The sequence below is a fragment of the Eptatretus burgeri genome, chromosome 15 (assembly GCF_056783735.1).
Source record: "Eptatretus burgeri isolate ZD-2024b chromosome 15, Ebu_testis_v1, whole genome shotgun sequence".
Classification (NCBI taxonomy): Eukaryota; Metazoa; Chordata; class Myxini; order Myxiniformes; family Myxinidae; genus Eptatretus; species Eptatretus burgeri.
Window position 1 is genome coordinate 23,299,102 of NC_140975.1, and position 14,795 is coordinate 23,313,896.

The 14,795-nt window shown below is 43.6% G+C and overlaps 1 protein-coding gene across 4 annotated transcripts in view; it reads left to right on the forward strand.

The window, feature by feature from the left end:
- LOC147011739 (solute carrier family 22 member 6-B-like) overlaps positions 1 to 14,795 on the forward strand; it is a 94,313-nt gene that overhangs the window by 49,253 nt on the left and 30,265 nt on the right. For all 4 annotated transcript variants that reach the window (XM_085857454.1, XM_085857452.1, XM_085857453.1 and 1 more), the window contains 4 exons: positions 390 to 558; positions 14,017 to 14,140; positions 14,234 to 14,349; positions 14,484 to 14,698. In XM_085857454.1, the coding sequence (XP_085713580.1) occupies positions 390 to 558; positions 14,017 to 14,140; positions 14,234 to 14,349; positions 14,484 to 14,698 (624 nt within the window). The remainder of the gene's footprint in view (positions 1 to 389; positions 559 to 14,016; positions 14,141 to 14,233; positions 14,350 to 14,483; positions 14,699 to 14,795) is intronic.

The following is a 14,795-nucleotide window of genomic DNA, read 5'->3' on the forward strand; positions in this document are numbered from 1 at the left end:
TTAATTTTTAAAGTGATTCTTCACCGTTGAGAGATAAGGCCAAAAACTACATATATCATGATATTTCAAAAATGTATTGGGCCCGATATGTTCTCATGGATCAGGCATTGCGTGGTGGAGTTATGCACTCTACTGAGTGCCCTTCCAGTTGTACACTGCATCCATATGGAATCTGTTGAAAGAAAGAGGGAGCTATTTATTTTCCTAATTACTCATCATTATGTGGAACCATGCTTGGTTGATAATTTTTGGAAAATCTATTCGTTATCTATATCACTGACACTGCTTTTATTTTTAATGATGTCAAAAATTATTTTCTGCAGAACTTAACAAATTTTTTTTTTAATTGATTATGTTTTTGTTTTTTTACCCCCATGGCTTTACTGCAGGCTTCGAATGGTTGGATGTGAAGCACCATGTTAAATTTTCTTCATTCTCTTCATATACGTACTCATTTGGACACTTCATATTGGCTGGCTTGGCATATGTGATGCAAGACTGGCACCACCTGCAACTTGCTACCACCAGCATCCATTTCCTTTTCTTCATTACAGCCTGGTACAGCTTGACACCCCTCAATTATCATGCCTCCGACACAAATTCAACCAATCAAGTATGTGCTGAAAATTTGCAATTCACATCACCATTATTTAAGTACAAATGGGCTATTGCAGTGCCCCTTTGGTAGCGGAATACACAGGGTGTTTTGCAGGGTTTTAAGAAAGACTAAACACAAACTTCAAAAACAGACAATTATTACTAGATCTGATGATTATTGAACTTGTCCTCTTTGCATAATTATTTGAAGAAATCCACCATATAGCAAGAAATGCAACTTTGATGAATTTCCAGTAATTTAGGAGGCTGACCATGCCAGCCACGTATTGCCGTTGTCAGACGGACCCTGATTGGTGGTGAAAGGTATTGTCACATCAATGGCTCAACTAACGTTGAGCTTGTTGTGGCGGGAGGTTAAAATCCCATGATGTACTGAACAGTTTTAATTCCTGTGGAGACGTTCCAAATTATGGCAGACAACGTATGCATGGGTCGTGAGGAGAAACTTAGCTCTTTTAAAACAAATGGGTTAGAAAAAAAAAAACCTGAACCAAAAACAAGGGGTGATTGACCGGCGGATGGATACAATGGCGGGTCATGGAGGGGAAGAAAGGGGGACATGGAGTCGATAATGAATAATTATGTGCAATATGAGAACAGATCTAATCTAAAGAAACGAAGGTGCCTCACACCAAATTCAGTCATTGATGGGAAAGGGACAAAACTTGGGGACTCAGCTGCTGGTGGATGAGCAGGTGGAAAAATGGACGCTGGGCAGCGACAAGCAGGTGATGAGTGAGGATGGTGGACAATATGATGAGACTGGCAGGACAGCGAACAGGCACAGCGAAAAGGCAGGCAGGCAGGGTGACCTCCTCAAAACTCTCCTCACAATTTTTCTCCTTACAAAATCATTCTCATCAGACCAACCCCGTTATCCTCAGACCCAACTGCCCAATTTGGCTCTTCCCTCCTCTCCCAGGCAATGCTCTGCCCCTCAGGAGGCGTCCGTCACGCCGCCCCTCTCTTCTTCTCTTGCCAAGTCTCCCGGCGCCACCAGTAGAGGTTTACATAGGGGCTATACAGCACAGTTTCCTTAACCATAATCCCTAATTAAATATTACCACACACCACCCCCTGTATAGTGCATGTCCAAATGTTACCAAGTTACGTGTGGACTCACTACTTAAAGAGAAACAGACAACGATGAATTAGATCAACTATGTTTATTACACTTATGACTGCTTGGTCACTACACTCAGTGCTATTCTGCTTATGGTCACAATCCAATGTAACAGATTAACCAGCACAACCTCGCATGTAACCAAAAGTTTACTCAGCCAATAAATACAGTGTCAACAATAGCTTAATCATCTGAAGAGGACAGTGGTATTCACAATTCACTCAAGAGTAACATAATTACAAACTAACATTAAAAAAGCATATTTACATGAAGCCAAAGAGACTCACCGACCAGCATCTGGAGGTCGATGGTGTTACCAGGACCGGCAATCCCCTTAAAGTCGGAGGCCAAAGAGCTTCACTACGAATGGTCCGAGACCACAAGAAAACCAGAAAGAGCTCTCCGTCCGTGTGGTCGCTTCATTTGGCAGAGTCTAACTGCCAGAGACCACACGTACTTGATGATGCAAAAGTTCCTAACTCAATGCAAATTTCGACGATGAGCACTCACCCAAAATGGCTCCCTTCTTCTCCAAACCGTGCACTGGAAATCCAGACACATGCTCAACCACGCTCCCTGTGCGATGAATAATTACAACATCTGGCCCAAAGGGAAAACAACCCCTCCACCTACCAACAACAACAACAAGTCACTTGCCCACAAAATGTCCAGCACTATTATTCACCTGGCCACACAAATCAGATGATCCTTCAGCTGATGTGTCCCTACTCATGACATCGAGATGGGCTAACTACTCTTACACAGACCATGCTACTCTATACATTCATATTTGCTCTATCTAACCCCAACCCCACAAACGTAACTGTATGTAATATCTAACCCCAACCCCACAAACGTAGCTGTATGTATATCACAACATTTCAGATCCAATCATCCAATCTGTACCTGGTCTACCAACCTCCCCCCACTCCCTCCCCCTCACCCTCATTAATACAGCGTCATGTTTCTCTGTGCTTTTAACAAGCGATCTTATCTCCCATGCCATGATCTTTATTTATGTTTCTCAAAGTTGGGAATTTTCAATCAGAAGAGCATGCACCATCACCCCACATACTCAAAGCTTCATGTCCCCCTTTTCTGCATCCCTCCTCACCCCACCCTCTCAATGCTTCCCCCTCACCCCACCCTCTAAAACCTTCCCCCACACCCAGAATCCTTTCCCCATAATACCACACTCTCAAACCTTCCACCACACACTCAAACCTTCCAACGCACCCCACACACTCAAACCCTCACCCACACCCCTCACACACACAAACCTTCCCCGTACCCCCTCACACCCAAACCTCCAACCGCAGCCTACACATTAAAACTCTCCCCCACACAAAAAACATCCCCCACATCCCAAACCCTCACCCGCACCCCACACACTCAAACCCTCACCCGCATCCCATACACTCAAATCCCCACCTGCACCCCTCACACAAACAAACATTCCCCATACACCCCTCACACAAACAAACATTCCCCATACACCCCTCACACCCAAACCTCCACCTGCACCAACACACTCAAACCATATGCAACAAGTGTGTGTTCACTCTCAAAAGAGCCAGAAAACAATATCTGTCCAACCTCAAGAATGAATTTTCAAACTTGTCTCCCTCTAAAACCTGGTGGCACCTTGTTAACTCTATCTTTGGAATATGCTACCTTTCCATCCCTTCCCTCTCTTCAAATGCCACCATGGCCGACTCCACTTGTGATAAGGCCAAATGCTTCATTTCTGTGTTTGCTTCCAAATCTTGTGTCCCCGACCACTCACTCTCGGGACCCATCCTTCCCTGGCATACCCAACTGCTCCTGGACTCTCAATATGTCTTTTGTACCTGAGAAGGTGGTTAAGGTTCTTTCAACACTCGACTCTGACACTACTACTGGACAGGTTGGCATCAACTCAAGTCTTCTTCTTCTTCTTCTTCTTGTGTATGGCAGCTTAGCTGCCGGGGTAGCTATCATTTCTTGGAAGCGCGACTGTGTCGCTGATGCAGTGTCCCTCTACCACTACACACTGGTACTCATTTCGCCGACCTCCGAAGGATGACAGGCTGAGTCAACCCCCTGGTGTATTAATTCAGCGGCCAACGGGGCTTGAACTCAGGACCTTAGGATCCCAAGCCGCCACCCTATCGACTAAGCCAACACCAGACTCATCAGCTCAACTGTCTGACTGTAAAAACCTGCTCTGCTGCTCTTGCACATCCCCTCTCTACCATTACGCTAGGTCATCTTCCATCTGCTTGGAAATCCGCCAACATCACTGCATTACATAAACTAGAAGGGCACTCAGTAGAGTGCATACCTCTGCCATGTAATGCCTGATCCACAAGAACATATCGGGCCCAATACATTTTTCAAATATCATGCTATACAGTACTATATCGTTTTTGGCCCTATCTCTCAATGGTGAAGAATCACTTTGAAAATTAAATCATTCTCGTATCCAGAACCGGATTCGGATCTTCACCAAATTCAAATCAATTCATCCTTGCCAAACACCCAACGTGTCCACCAAGTTTCATCCGAATCCGTCTAAAACTTTGTGAGATATCCTGCACATAAACAAACAGAAAAACAAGAAGACTACATCATGCAGAACATGATACTTGCAAAATCCATAAAACAAATTTGACCTTAAAAATAACACTGAACAACAAAATTTTTTTACTGGAGATGTGTAAAGTGATTTAGACTAATTTGGGTACGCTGATTTCAAAAATCATAACCGTTTTGCTGTATCACGTCAGGATTTTCAGTAACAGAAATATTCCCATTGCCTAGAAGTCAGGATTTCAATGAAATTTACAAAAATTCATTTATTCATTTATTTCATCATGAATGCTTCAAAATTATAGAAATTACAGAAAAACTCCACGAGAATGTAATTAAAAATGCTTTAGGCATTTGGCTTTGCGTTTGTGCTGCTCTGTGTCAGTTTCACGATGCAGGAACCAGCAGAAATCGCCCATCATGTTCGGGTTGTGCCGCCCTTGGTAACGCGTCTCCATGAGTGAAATCGCTCGCCGTGCTCGTCCGAGACTGCTCCCAAGTTGTCAGGGAAGAAGTTCAGGTGCTGGTGTAGGAAATGGATTTTCAGGGACATCCTGGAGCCAAGTTTCCTGAAGGACTCCAGCAGCTGCTGCACTATTTCTTCATAGTTGTCCGCGCGCTCGTTCCCCAAGAAGTTGTCCGTCACAGCTTTGAAGCTCCTCCACGCTGCCAGCTCTTTGGGGTTTAGAGTTGTCGGAAAAGTTTCGTCCTTCATAATCTGTCGGATTTGCGGTCCAACAAAGACACCAGCCTTGATCTTGGCCTCCGACAAGGTGTTGCCAAACTTTTCCTTGAGGTATATAAAAACCCACGCCCATTCAGATCCATTGCCCGTACAAAACGGCTGGGTCGACAAGGGCGACATGCTTCACGTTGTGTCGACCAGGTACATGCTCTTTTCGCTCTTCCCAATCTTTCTTCGTCCAGTGATTCTTGTCGTCTCTGCTATCCCAGAGACAAAGGAAGCACATGTATTTCGTGTAGCCTGACTGCAGCCCTAACAACAGGGGCACCACTTTCAAGTCTCCGCAGATGTGCCAGTTGAAGTCATTGTACTTGATGGAATCAAGCAGCTGCCGCATAGTCTCATAGGTCTCTGTCATGCCGAACGCGTGAGCCAGTGGGACTGATGGTTTCTCGTTGCCATTGTGGAGCAAAACAGCCTTCAAGCTGTTCTTCCCCGAGTCGATGAAGAGGCGCCAGTCTGCAGGATCGTGATCACACCAAAGTTCTTTCAACAGACCGTTGATGTCACTGCAGAATGTCATCGTGTCTTCCATCTCAAAGAACTCAGCCATGTCTCTGTGACGTGCTCTGAACAAGGATATCTTGGTGTTAGGTTCAAGTAGATTCCACTGCTGCAGCCTTGATCCAAGCAGCTCTGCCTTCGCCTTTGACAGCGAGAGATCTCTTACAAGATCATTTAAGTCTCCCTAGTTCAGAAGGTGTGATTCTTGAGTGTCGGGTTCAAAAGGTTCATCATCACCATCCTCTTCACCACTGCTTACAGCGATGTTCTGATCAGCTGGAGGTGTTGGAACGGGGTTCTCGTCATCATGAGGCACAGGTTTACGAGCAGAGACGCAGTCAGCGTACTTGATGTGACCTTTATTCTTCTTGTTGAAGCCGGCGATGCTTGTGCAGCAGAAATAACAATCATCATGATGATTCTGCGGCTCACGCCATATCATGGGCACCGCAAATGGCATGCTCACGCGCTTGCCCACCAACCACTGAGTCAAGGTTGTGTGACAGCTTGTGCAGCAGATGTGTGGTGCCCAGCTCTGTTCTTGGTCCCCCACCTTACACCCGAAGTAGTGAAAGTAGGCGGCCTTCATTTTCACTGCTGTAGATATACTTCGCTGTTGATCTTTTTTGGTAAACCGACCACAGACATAACAGAAGTTGTCAGGATTATTGGTACAGGAACGCCTACTCATCTTTATCTGAAAGAAAGAAATATAACACAAGTTAACAACAATTGTACGAAATAGACATGTTAAAGACATATGTAAATTTCATTGAAATCCTGACTTCTAGGCAATGGGAATATTTCTGTTCCTGAAAATCCTGACGTGATACAGCAAAACGGTTTTGATTTTTGAAATCAGCGTACCCAAATTAGTCTTAATGACTTTACACATCTCCAGTAAAAAAAAATTTTTGAAATTTGTTGTTCAGTGTAATTGGTGGTGGAATGCAACGACCAATTATGCAACTCCTCTTCAAATTTGAGGTCAATCGGATGAAAATTGACCATTTTAGAAATACGGCCTATGTTGTCCTTTGGGCTGATGTTGACCTCGTAAATAATTGAGTTGAAATCAGTGACCTGAAATGCAAATCCTCTTCAAATTTCAAGTCAATGAGATGAAAGTTGAGGATTTTAAAAATACCTCCTTAGTTGTTGACCGTGGGCCTACGTTGACCTTTTGTTTGATGTTGACCTAAAAAAAAAAACTGGCTGGTTGAATTCAATGACCTGAAATATAAATCCTCTTCAAATTTCAAGTCAAGCAGATGAAAAATTAGGATTGCAGAAATACAGTACCACCTTAGTTAGTGACCTTGGGACTATGTTGACATTTTGGTCCATGTTGACCTCAAAAATAATTCGCTAGTTGAATTCAGTGACCTGAAATATAAATCCTCTTCAAATTTCAAGTCAATTGGATGAAAATTGAGGATTTTAGAAATACCACCTTAGTTGTTGACCTTTGGCCTATGTTGACCTTTTGGTCGATGTTGACTTTAAAAAAATAATTGGTTGGTTGAATTCAGTGACCTGAGATATAAATCCTCTTCAAATTTCAAGTCAATCGGAGGAAAATGAAGGTTTTCAGAAATCTCACCTAAGTTGTTGACCTTTGGCCTATGTTGACCTTTTGACCTCAAAAACAATAGGCTTCTTTCTTATGACAAACTCTTCCATGTGGTGAAGTTTTGTGAAGATCGGTTGAAAATTGTGACCTGTTGGCGACAGACAGACAAACAGAATAACAAGATTGACGAACCAATACACTTGAAAAATCTTCGATTTTGCAAGTAACAAACAGACAGAAAGGGATGACAACATAACCTCCTTCACCTTCGGTGGCAGAGGTAAAAAGGTGCAAAAACAGATTCCCTTAATACAGATTTATCAGCTTACTTCCAATCATCAGCAAGGTCATTGAATCCATCATCACATTTGATACAAAATCATTCCTTTTCTCCAACAACGTCACCTTGGATCACCAATTTGGATTCAGACAAGGTCACTTCACCTTGGACATGCTGCTGCTACTCACCCAACAATGGATGGAGGCCCTCAATGTCAGACATGAGTTCAGGGCCATCTCTCTGGACATATCTTGTGCTTTTGATCCAGTCTGGCATCCTGGAGTGCCCCAAGGCTGGAGTGCCCCAAGGAAGTATAATGGGCCCAGTCCTATTCCTGATTTTCATCAATGACCTCGCTAACTCTCTGGAAAATTATCCTGACCTATTTGATGGTCAGGATAATTTTAACCTTCATACAGGCAGGCAGCAGCCTCTTCCCTCTCTTCACACTTTGAAAAAAAAATCACAAGCTGGTCAAACACTTGGAATATGTCTTTCAATCCTGACAAATCTCACACTCTCACCATCTCTCTCCAAAAGGATCATCTAGCAAACCCTCCTGTCTACTTTCTTAACAATCCTCTTGAGGAAGTTCAGTCATTCAAACTCCTGGGTCTCACTGTCAGCCATTATCTTTCTTGGGCAAGCCACACTTCAAAGTTGGCCTCCAAAGCCTGCCGCTGACTGGGCATCCTCTGTCGTACAAAGTCCTTCCTTGGTACACCTGAACTCCTATCCACTTCCAAGGCTTTCCTCTGCAGATCTCCCATCTGGGCTGGCTGCCCTACATTTCATCCTTATTAGCTTGACACCATGAAAACCAAGGTGTTTAAGATCATTGCAATCTCCTGCAATGAAGCTGATTCTATTGGCTGATTAACTTCACCATCGCAGACATGTCGGTGGTCTCTCTGTCTTTTACCGCCTCCTTTCTAGTCTGGTACCCTCTGCTATTTCCATGCTTTGTCCCCCAAAGGTTTCTGCAGGGCACACCATCAAGCCCCTTCTGGTGAAACTACCTTAATCTAGGAGCACTGCTCACCTCCATTCATTTGTTCCTCTTCTTTCGCACCTGTGGAACCAACTTCCACATCCTCTTCAAACTCATTCTTCCCTCCAGGTCTTCAAGACAGCTGTTCATCACCATCTCAGAGCATTCCCAATCCAAAACCGTGATATTTTCTACCCTCGTTAACCCAACTGCACCCCAATCCCTCCTCCTTCCAAATTTCCAGTTTTCCCTCCTGAGAGTTTCCTTCTGTATCAATCTTGTCTCCTCATGCATCCTCTCCTGGAAATCTACAAGGAAAGCTAACACAGGTGGAGGACATTCAGCCTATCATGCCTGTGTGAAAACCATATGAATTTATCTACACAAGATCCAAGGAAGAAAATGCAAAAAATAAATGTTTTTAATTAATGAAATAATTGTTTTGTTTTGTTTTGTTTGTTTTTCTTTTTTTATTTTATTTAGTTTTTGTAGTTTGGTTTTTCTTCCCCTCAGAGGAGGGGCATGGGCTTTGTTAAAACCGCACATCAACTACACAACCCCCCTTGACAAAACTCCCACCAACAGCACTCCATGCACACAATCACCCATCAATGCTCAAACTACCTAAAAGTTCTGACAACATCCCCATACCCATCCATCTTCATTACTTCCAGATACCTATCTAATTCTAATTTAAACTTATCAACTTTTTCTGCTGCCCCAACCTTTTCAGGGATGCCATTCCATGCATCAACTACTCTCTGAGTGAAAGTCCCCTGCCTTACTACCGTCTTAACTCTCCTCTTATTTACTCTTAGGCTATGGCCCCTGGTTCTGTCACTGTCTACTCTGTTGAATAATTCATCTGCACTTATTTTATCAATAGCTTTCATTATCTTAAACATTTCTATAATATCTCCTTGTAAACGCCTCCTTTCTAGTGTATAAAGCCCTGTCTCCTTCAACCGCTCATCATAGCTGAGTCGAGCAAGGCACGGAATAAATCTAGTAGCCCTACGCTGAACCTTCTCTATGGCATCTATGTCCTTCCGGAACTGTGGTGACAAAAACTGCACATAATATTCTCAATGTGCCCTCACTAAATTCCTGTACAATTTTAACACCACCTCTTTTGATCTATAATTGATCCCTCTCCTTATACAGCCTAAAACCCTATTTGCTTTGCCTATAGCTGCCTGGCACTGTGCTGCCTGCTTACCTCCCGTATCTATTACCACCCCCAGATCCTTCTCCTATGTGACATGCTCCAAAATTACCCCTTGCATCCTGTAATCTCTATTTTCATTGTTCTAATCCTATTGCCATTGTTCTAATCCTGTTCAAAACTATGTTCTCTTCGAACCCTGTTAACCCCACCCCAATCCCTCCTCCTTCCAAATTTTCAGTTTTCCCTACTGTGGGTTTCCTTTATCCATGTTGTCCACCCCATGCATCCACTTCTGCCCCCCCCCATTCCTCCCCATAACCATTCTTTGTGTGCCTTCCTCTGTCTTGGCCTTTCACTCTTCTCTCTCTCCTCTCATTTCTCTTCTCTTCTCTTCTCTTCTCTTCTCTTCTCTTCTCTTCTCTTCTCTTCTCTTCTCTTCTCTTCTCTTCTCTTCTCTTCTCTTCTCTCTCTCTCTCTCTCTCTCTCTCTCTCTCTCTCCTGTTCCTTTGGTCCTTTTAGGAACCCAGAATACCCAAAAAGCTTTCGAGCACTTGGACCAAAAGACCCCGATGACCCAAATCTTGAACATCTCCATTCCCCTTCCATATCAGCACAATTAACCTTGTCCTTCACTCCTCTGGAATTGAACCCTCTCTCATACATACATACATATATTCACCAGCCTCTTCGTCCAACTGACTTCAAAGTCCCCTGCTGCAATTATCATCTCTAAACACAACTCATAAATGTCTGGCGGTATTCCCTTCTTCATCCTCTTCAATGTTGTCCGCACTCCCTCCTCTGTGATCTCCACCAACTCCACTTCCGCCTCAACATAACTCGGTAGCTCCAGCCAACCGTTGCTTCCCTCCAGGTTCAACAGGTCTTTGAAATATACTTCCCACACCTTCAATGCTGCCCCCTTCTCTGTCACTAACCTCCTGCAACCATCCTTAATCACCCCCTCCTCCACCTCCCATGTCCTTGCCATCCTCATTCATGTCACGAGCCTCTTCCAAATTGCTGTACACCTCCTTTGCCATATTATTCCTCGTCCTAGCCACAACTCTTCTTGCTGCTTTCTTATTCTGCCCGTCCAGGTGCATCAACCCCACATCGGGCTGCCTCCACCGATCCTTGATCTTCTCTATCCTCTTCCAAACCTCCTTCTTGTCACCAACTGCCTTTGCCATACCTCCTCCGTCCACCATACCTGGTTTCTATCCCTAGACGATGCTCCCTTTCCTGAAGTCCTTCCACACAAAACTTATGCAATTCCCCTAAATTCCTCTCCATACATTTTCCACCCCTCCACCAAACCTTCCATTTCTTCGCTAAGTTGCTCCCTACCTCTACCACACTCCCTCCCTCTTCTTTTCCTCCCCTTCCTTGTGTCCCACTCTCCGCTATATTCTCAATAAATTAAATTTGTGCTTATCAGCAAGAGACAATTAAATACTTTTCACAAAAATCACTCAATTATTTCACAAAAAAATCTCAGTTCGATAGCCACTTAATTCGACCCTCATCATGCTTGCGCAGGTACACTGCTCGACTCCCATGATCTTGATCCACATTTTTAAGCGGAGAAGCCACTTCAATATTTGACTATTTCCATCTATCCGTCTGTCAGTAAAAAAGGAAGAAGAACCGAACCAACAGTGTTTCTCCGAAAAATGGACCCTTTTGACCCTTTCGTTTATTGAGAGCCATTCGACCTTTGAAGACTCTTTAAAACCCAAAAGACTGAGGACCAAGAAGACCCAATAGACCCAGAGGACCCAAAATAGCCCAAGGACCCAAAAGACTGAATACCCAAAAGACTCTGAAGACCCAAAGGACCCAGATTACCCAAAAGTCCCTGAGGACCTAAAAGACCCAAAATACCCATGAGACACAGAGGACCCAAAAGACCTCTAAGACCCTGTAGACCCTTAAAGACTCCAATATAAATGGACGAGGTGTGTGCGTGCGTGCGTGCGTCATGTTTTTTGTGGAGTTCTACTGGAGCATTCTGATGTGAAATGTGATACACCAAAATGATCGTCATGATCTCCTGAGTTGATTAGGCTAATTAAATACAAAGACCCCAGAATAATTCCCATGTTTTAAACGCACTCCATGTTAAGGTGTATATGGCAGCTTAATAGGTCCTTCTGCAGCATGGCATTCTATTTACAAAATAAATAACAAAAATAATGATGACATTGTGACAAACCATATATTAAATAATACAAATAATGCTAACAACAACAATAATAGTAGTGTCATTTGGCAAGAATAATAACGAATGTATAATGTCTGCCCTGGCCCAAGCACACCTGGGCTGGTGAAAGGCAAACTAATGCTCAAGCAGTACAGCAGGCAGGTACGCAACAAGGCCTTGAAGACCAATGAAAATTTGGTCCAATGGACCAATAGGCCCACTAGTACTTCTGAAGGGTTCTAAATGGTAATTTTAAAGGGTAATTCCAGATTATTTTAAAGGGTAATTCGTATGGGTTCATTCATTGCTAGGCTTTGCCAATTTCATATTTAAAATACCAAACTGATCTGTTTCCTTCGGACATGGGTGCGATTTTTGAAAACTGCCAAGCATCACACTCTTGGCACGCCAGCTCCTTGCTGTGCAGCACCGAACCACAAAGGAAAACCGAGCCAACTCCTCTAAAGGCACAAGGACCAGCCGCAACCCAAACTGCCGGTTCACTCCACTGCACCTCGGGCTGAAGCAAGTTCATGTGCACAATGAGCAACCACAGCACGAACCGTTTATTTACTCCATGCACCGCGGGCCGAAACAAGTGCATGGGCACAAAGAACAAAATCATCATGAGCCGTTAATTCACTCCACTGCACCGTGGGCCAATGCAAGTTCTCACTGGTCATACACCTGTTGCCTGACAGCTCAAAGAGCTGCTCTCGGGATTGGGTTTTCACTCACCCAAAGCAAACTTGCAGAAAGGTGCCTGTCAGGCTGTTTTGCGGAGGCATGTTCTATCTTCGGAGATTGCCAGATGCTCTTCTGGTGTTCTCTTATCTGGGACGGCCCTTACCAAAAGGGAAACCAGTGGAGAACGAAGCTCTGGTGAAATATAAGGTGGCCCTGATCGAGGACTGTGTGAAAACCCACCTCTTGTCAGAAGCACAGAAGTTTGCCTGGCAGTGGGGGACCTGTAGCACGGCCTACATCCAGCCACATCGGTTTGCACTGACCTCGGGGTCTTGTCTGGAGAAATCCATGGGGAAAGGTGGTCTTGCAATGTTCTTGAATGGCACTCCATTTGAGGGTGCATACATAGCCGACTGACAAGCTGATGTTCTGGCTGCCGGGATGCATGATCATTTGATCAACGAGCTGGACTTCAATCAGCACCCAAAGGTTGAGGCAATCGCTGTCGTCGAGTGTGGCTGGAAAACCCATGTCCTTGTCGTCCTTATGCATACTTCCCAAACACAGGTCTTAACCTCAATGAGGAAGGACCAAGCCTTGGTGCAGGTTCTTAAAAGTGAACATGATGGAGCTGTTTGATTAATGTTTCTGCATCCTTTATCTGGCCCTCAACTTCCCTTGTCAGCTGACCTGACTTCTGCCACCAACCTTCTCCCGCTCGACCTTGGTAGGGCCGTTTGGAAGGGATTTGCAGAGGGTTTGGGTCTGCGTGCGTGGATGGTCAGGGTCTGTGTGCTCGACCTTGGTCCGCAGACGGTAACGTGACCAGATGAGAAATGAAAAATGTTTCGGAGTGAAAATATAGTTTGTTTTTTTTGGTTTGTTTCTTTTCATTTTTTGAAGCGAGGTATTGAGGAAATAGCAGCAAGATACTCAGTAATATACCCAGGATAAAAGCAAGATAGCAAGATACACTTTCGATCCGAGGAAGGCCGTTCAGGCCTTGACAATACGAAACGAATAGCACAAAACAAACTAATTAACGTGAAATATTGCATGGGATACAACAGAAACATTTCGATGAATGACACGATGTTAAAAACGACAAATCCGATTCAGAAAACTCAGCTTTCGTGACGTCGCAACGAGCAGCTTAGATTTCACAGTGCATGTGCAAAAAGAAAAATCCGAACAGGAAGCTGTTGCCAACTAAGTTTTCACCGACATCCCGTTGTGTTGTGTCGAATGGTGTGTGACAGCCCTTCATGTTCATCTGGGTGACGGCACTCTCTGTGATGCAACAACCTGTAAATTTTTTTTAAATCAAACTTCCCAAGCAAGTACATTGTGCAGATCTGATCATTTCTCACCTTAAGTTTTGAACACAATTTGTTAGTATCATTCCAGTTGTGTGCATGCTTTATTTTTAAAAGTGCAAAATGAACTATGCTGTTGCAATGTTTGACTGCAGTTTGATCTAAAAGTTATAATTGTCTTTCAAGATTACATTACAGTCGATGACAGCACATAGCAAGTCCGTTCGTTTACAGTTTTCACCCAGAATCTGCTCGTTGGTTGCTGCTTCAAGGAAGACATGAAGAAGCATTGAAATTGCTTAAAAGGGTTGCGAGAATAAACGGAAAACACTTGACGGAGGCTGACTTAAATATCCATGTGAGTCAAACAATTTTCTTGTGTTCGCATTAAGACCTAAGTACTTATTGGAGTTATCATTTTGATTAATGTAATCAAAACTTGAACAAATAGGTGTTAACAAAAGAAATGGAGGAGAAGAATATTCCATCGGATAATTCAGCCTCTCTTTTGGATCTGATCCGGGTAAAAGAGCTGAGAAAACAAACGATCATTCTGAGCATTTCCTGGTAAGTCATTTCTCCGCATACGTAAAGTGAGAATGCATTTTTTTAAAAACAACAAACTGTCATAATTTCACATTCACTGTTATTCAGATGAAGGAAATACATCGTACTAAACATTTATTTTATACCCATCCAAGGTTTACCATCCTCTTTTGTTACTATGGAATTGCTCTGAATCTCGAAGTGATCAAAGTCAATATATTCCTTCTCTTGGTCATTTTTGGAGTCCTTGACTTGCCAATGTTGCTTGCATCAATGGCAATGATGAGCTACTTTGGTCGCCGCATTGTTTTGTCTGGTCTTTTCCTGCTTTCGAGCTGCGCTTTCTTTGCACTCACTTTGACGCCTGCAGGTAACATCGAATTGTTACTATTATGGTTGTTTGTTGGAGAATAATAGACAACCACAAAAAATTGTGTGTGTTGACCCCTTTATTATGATGCACATTA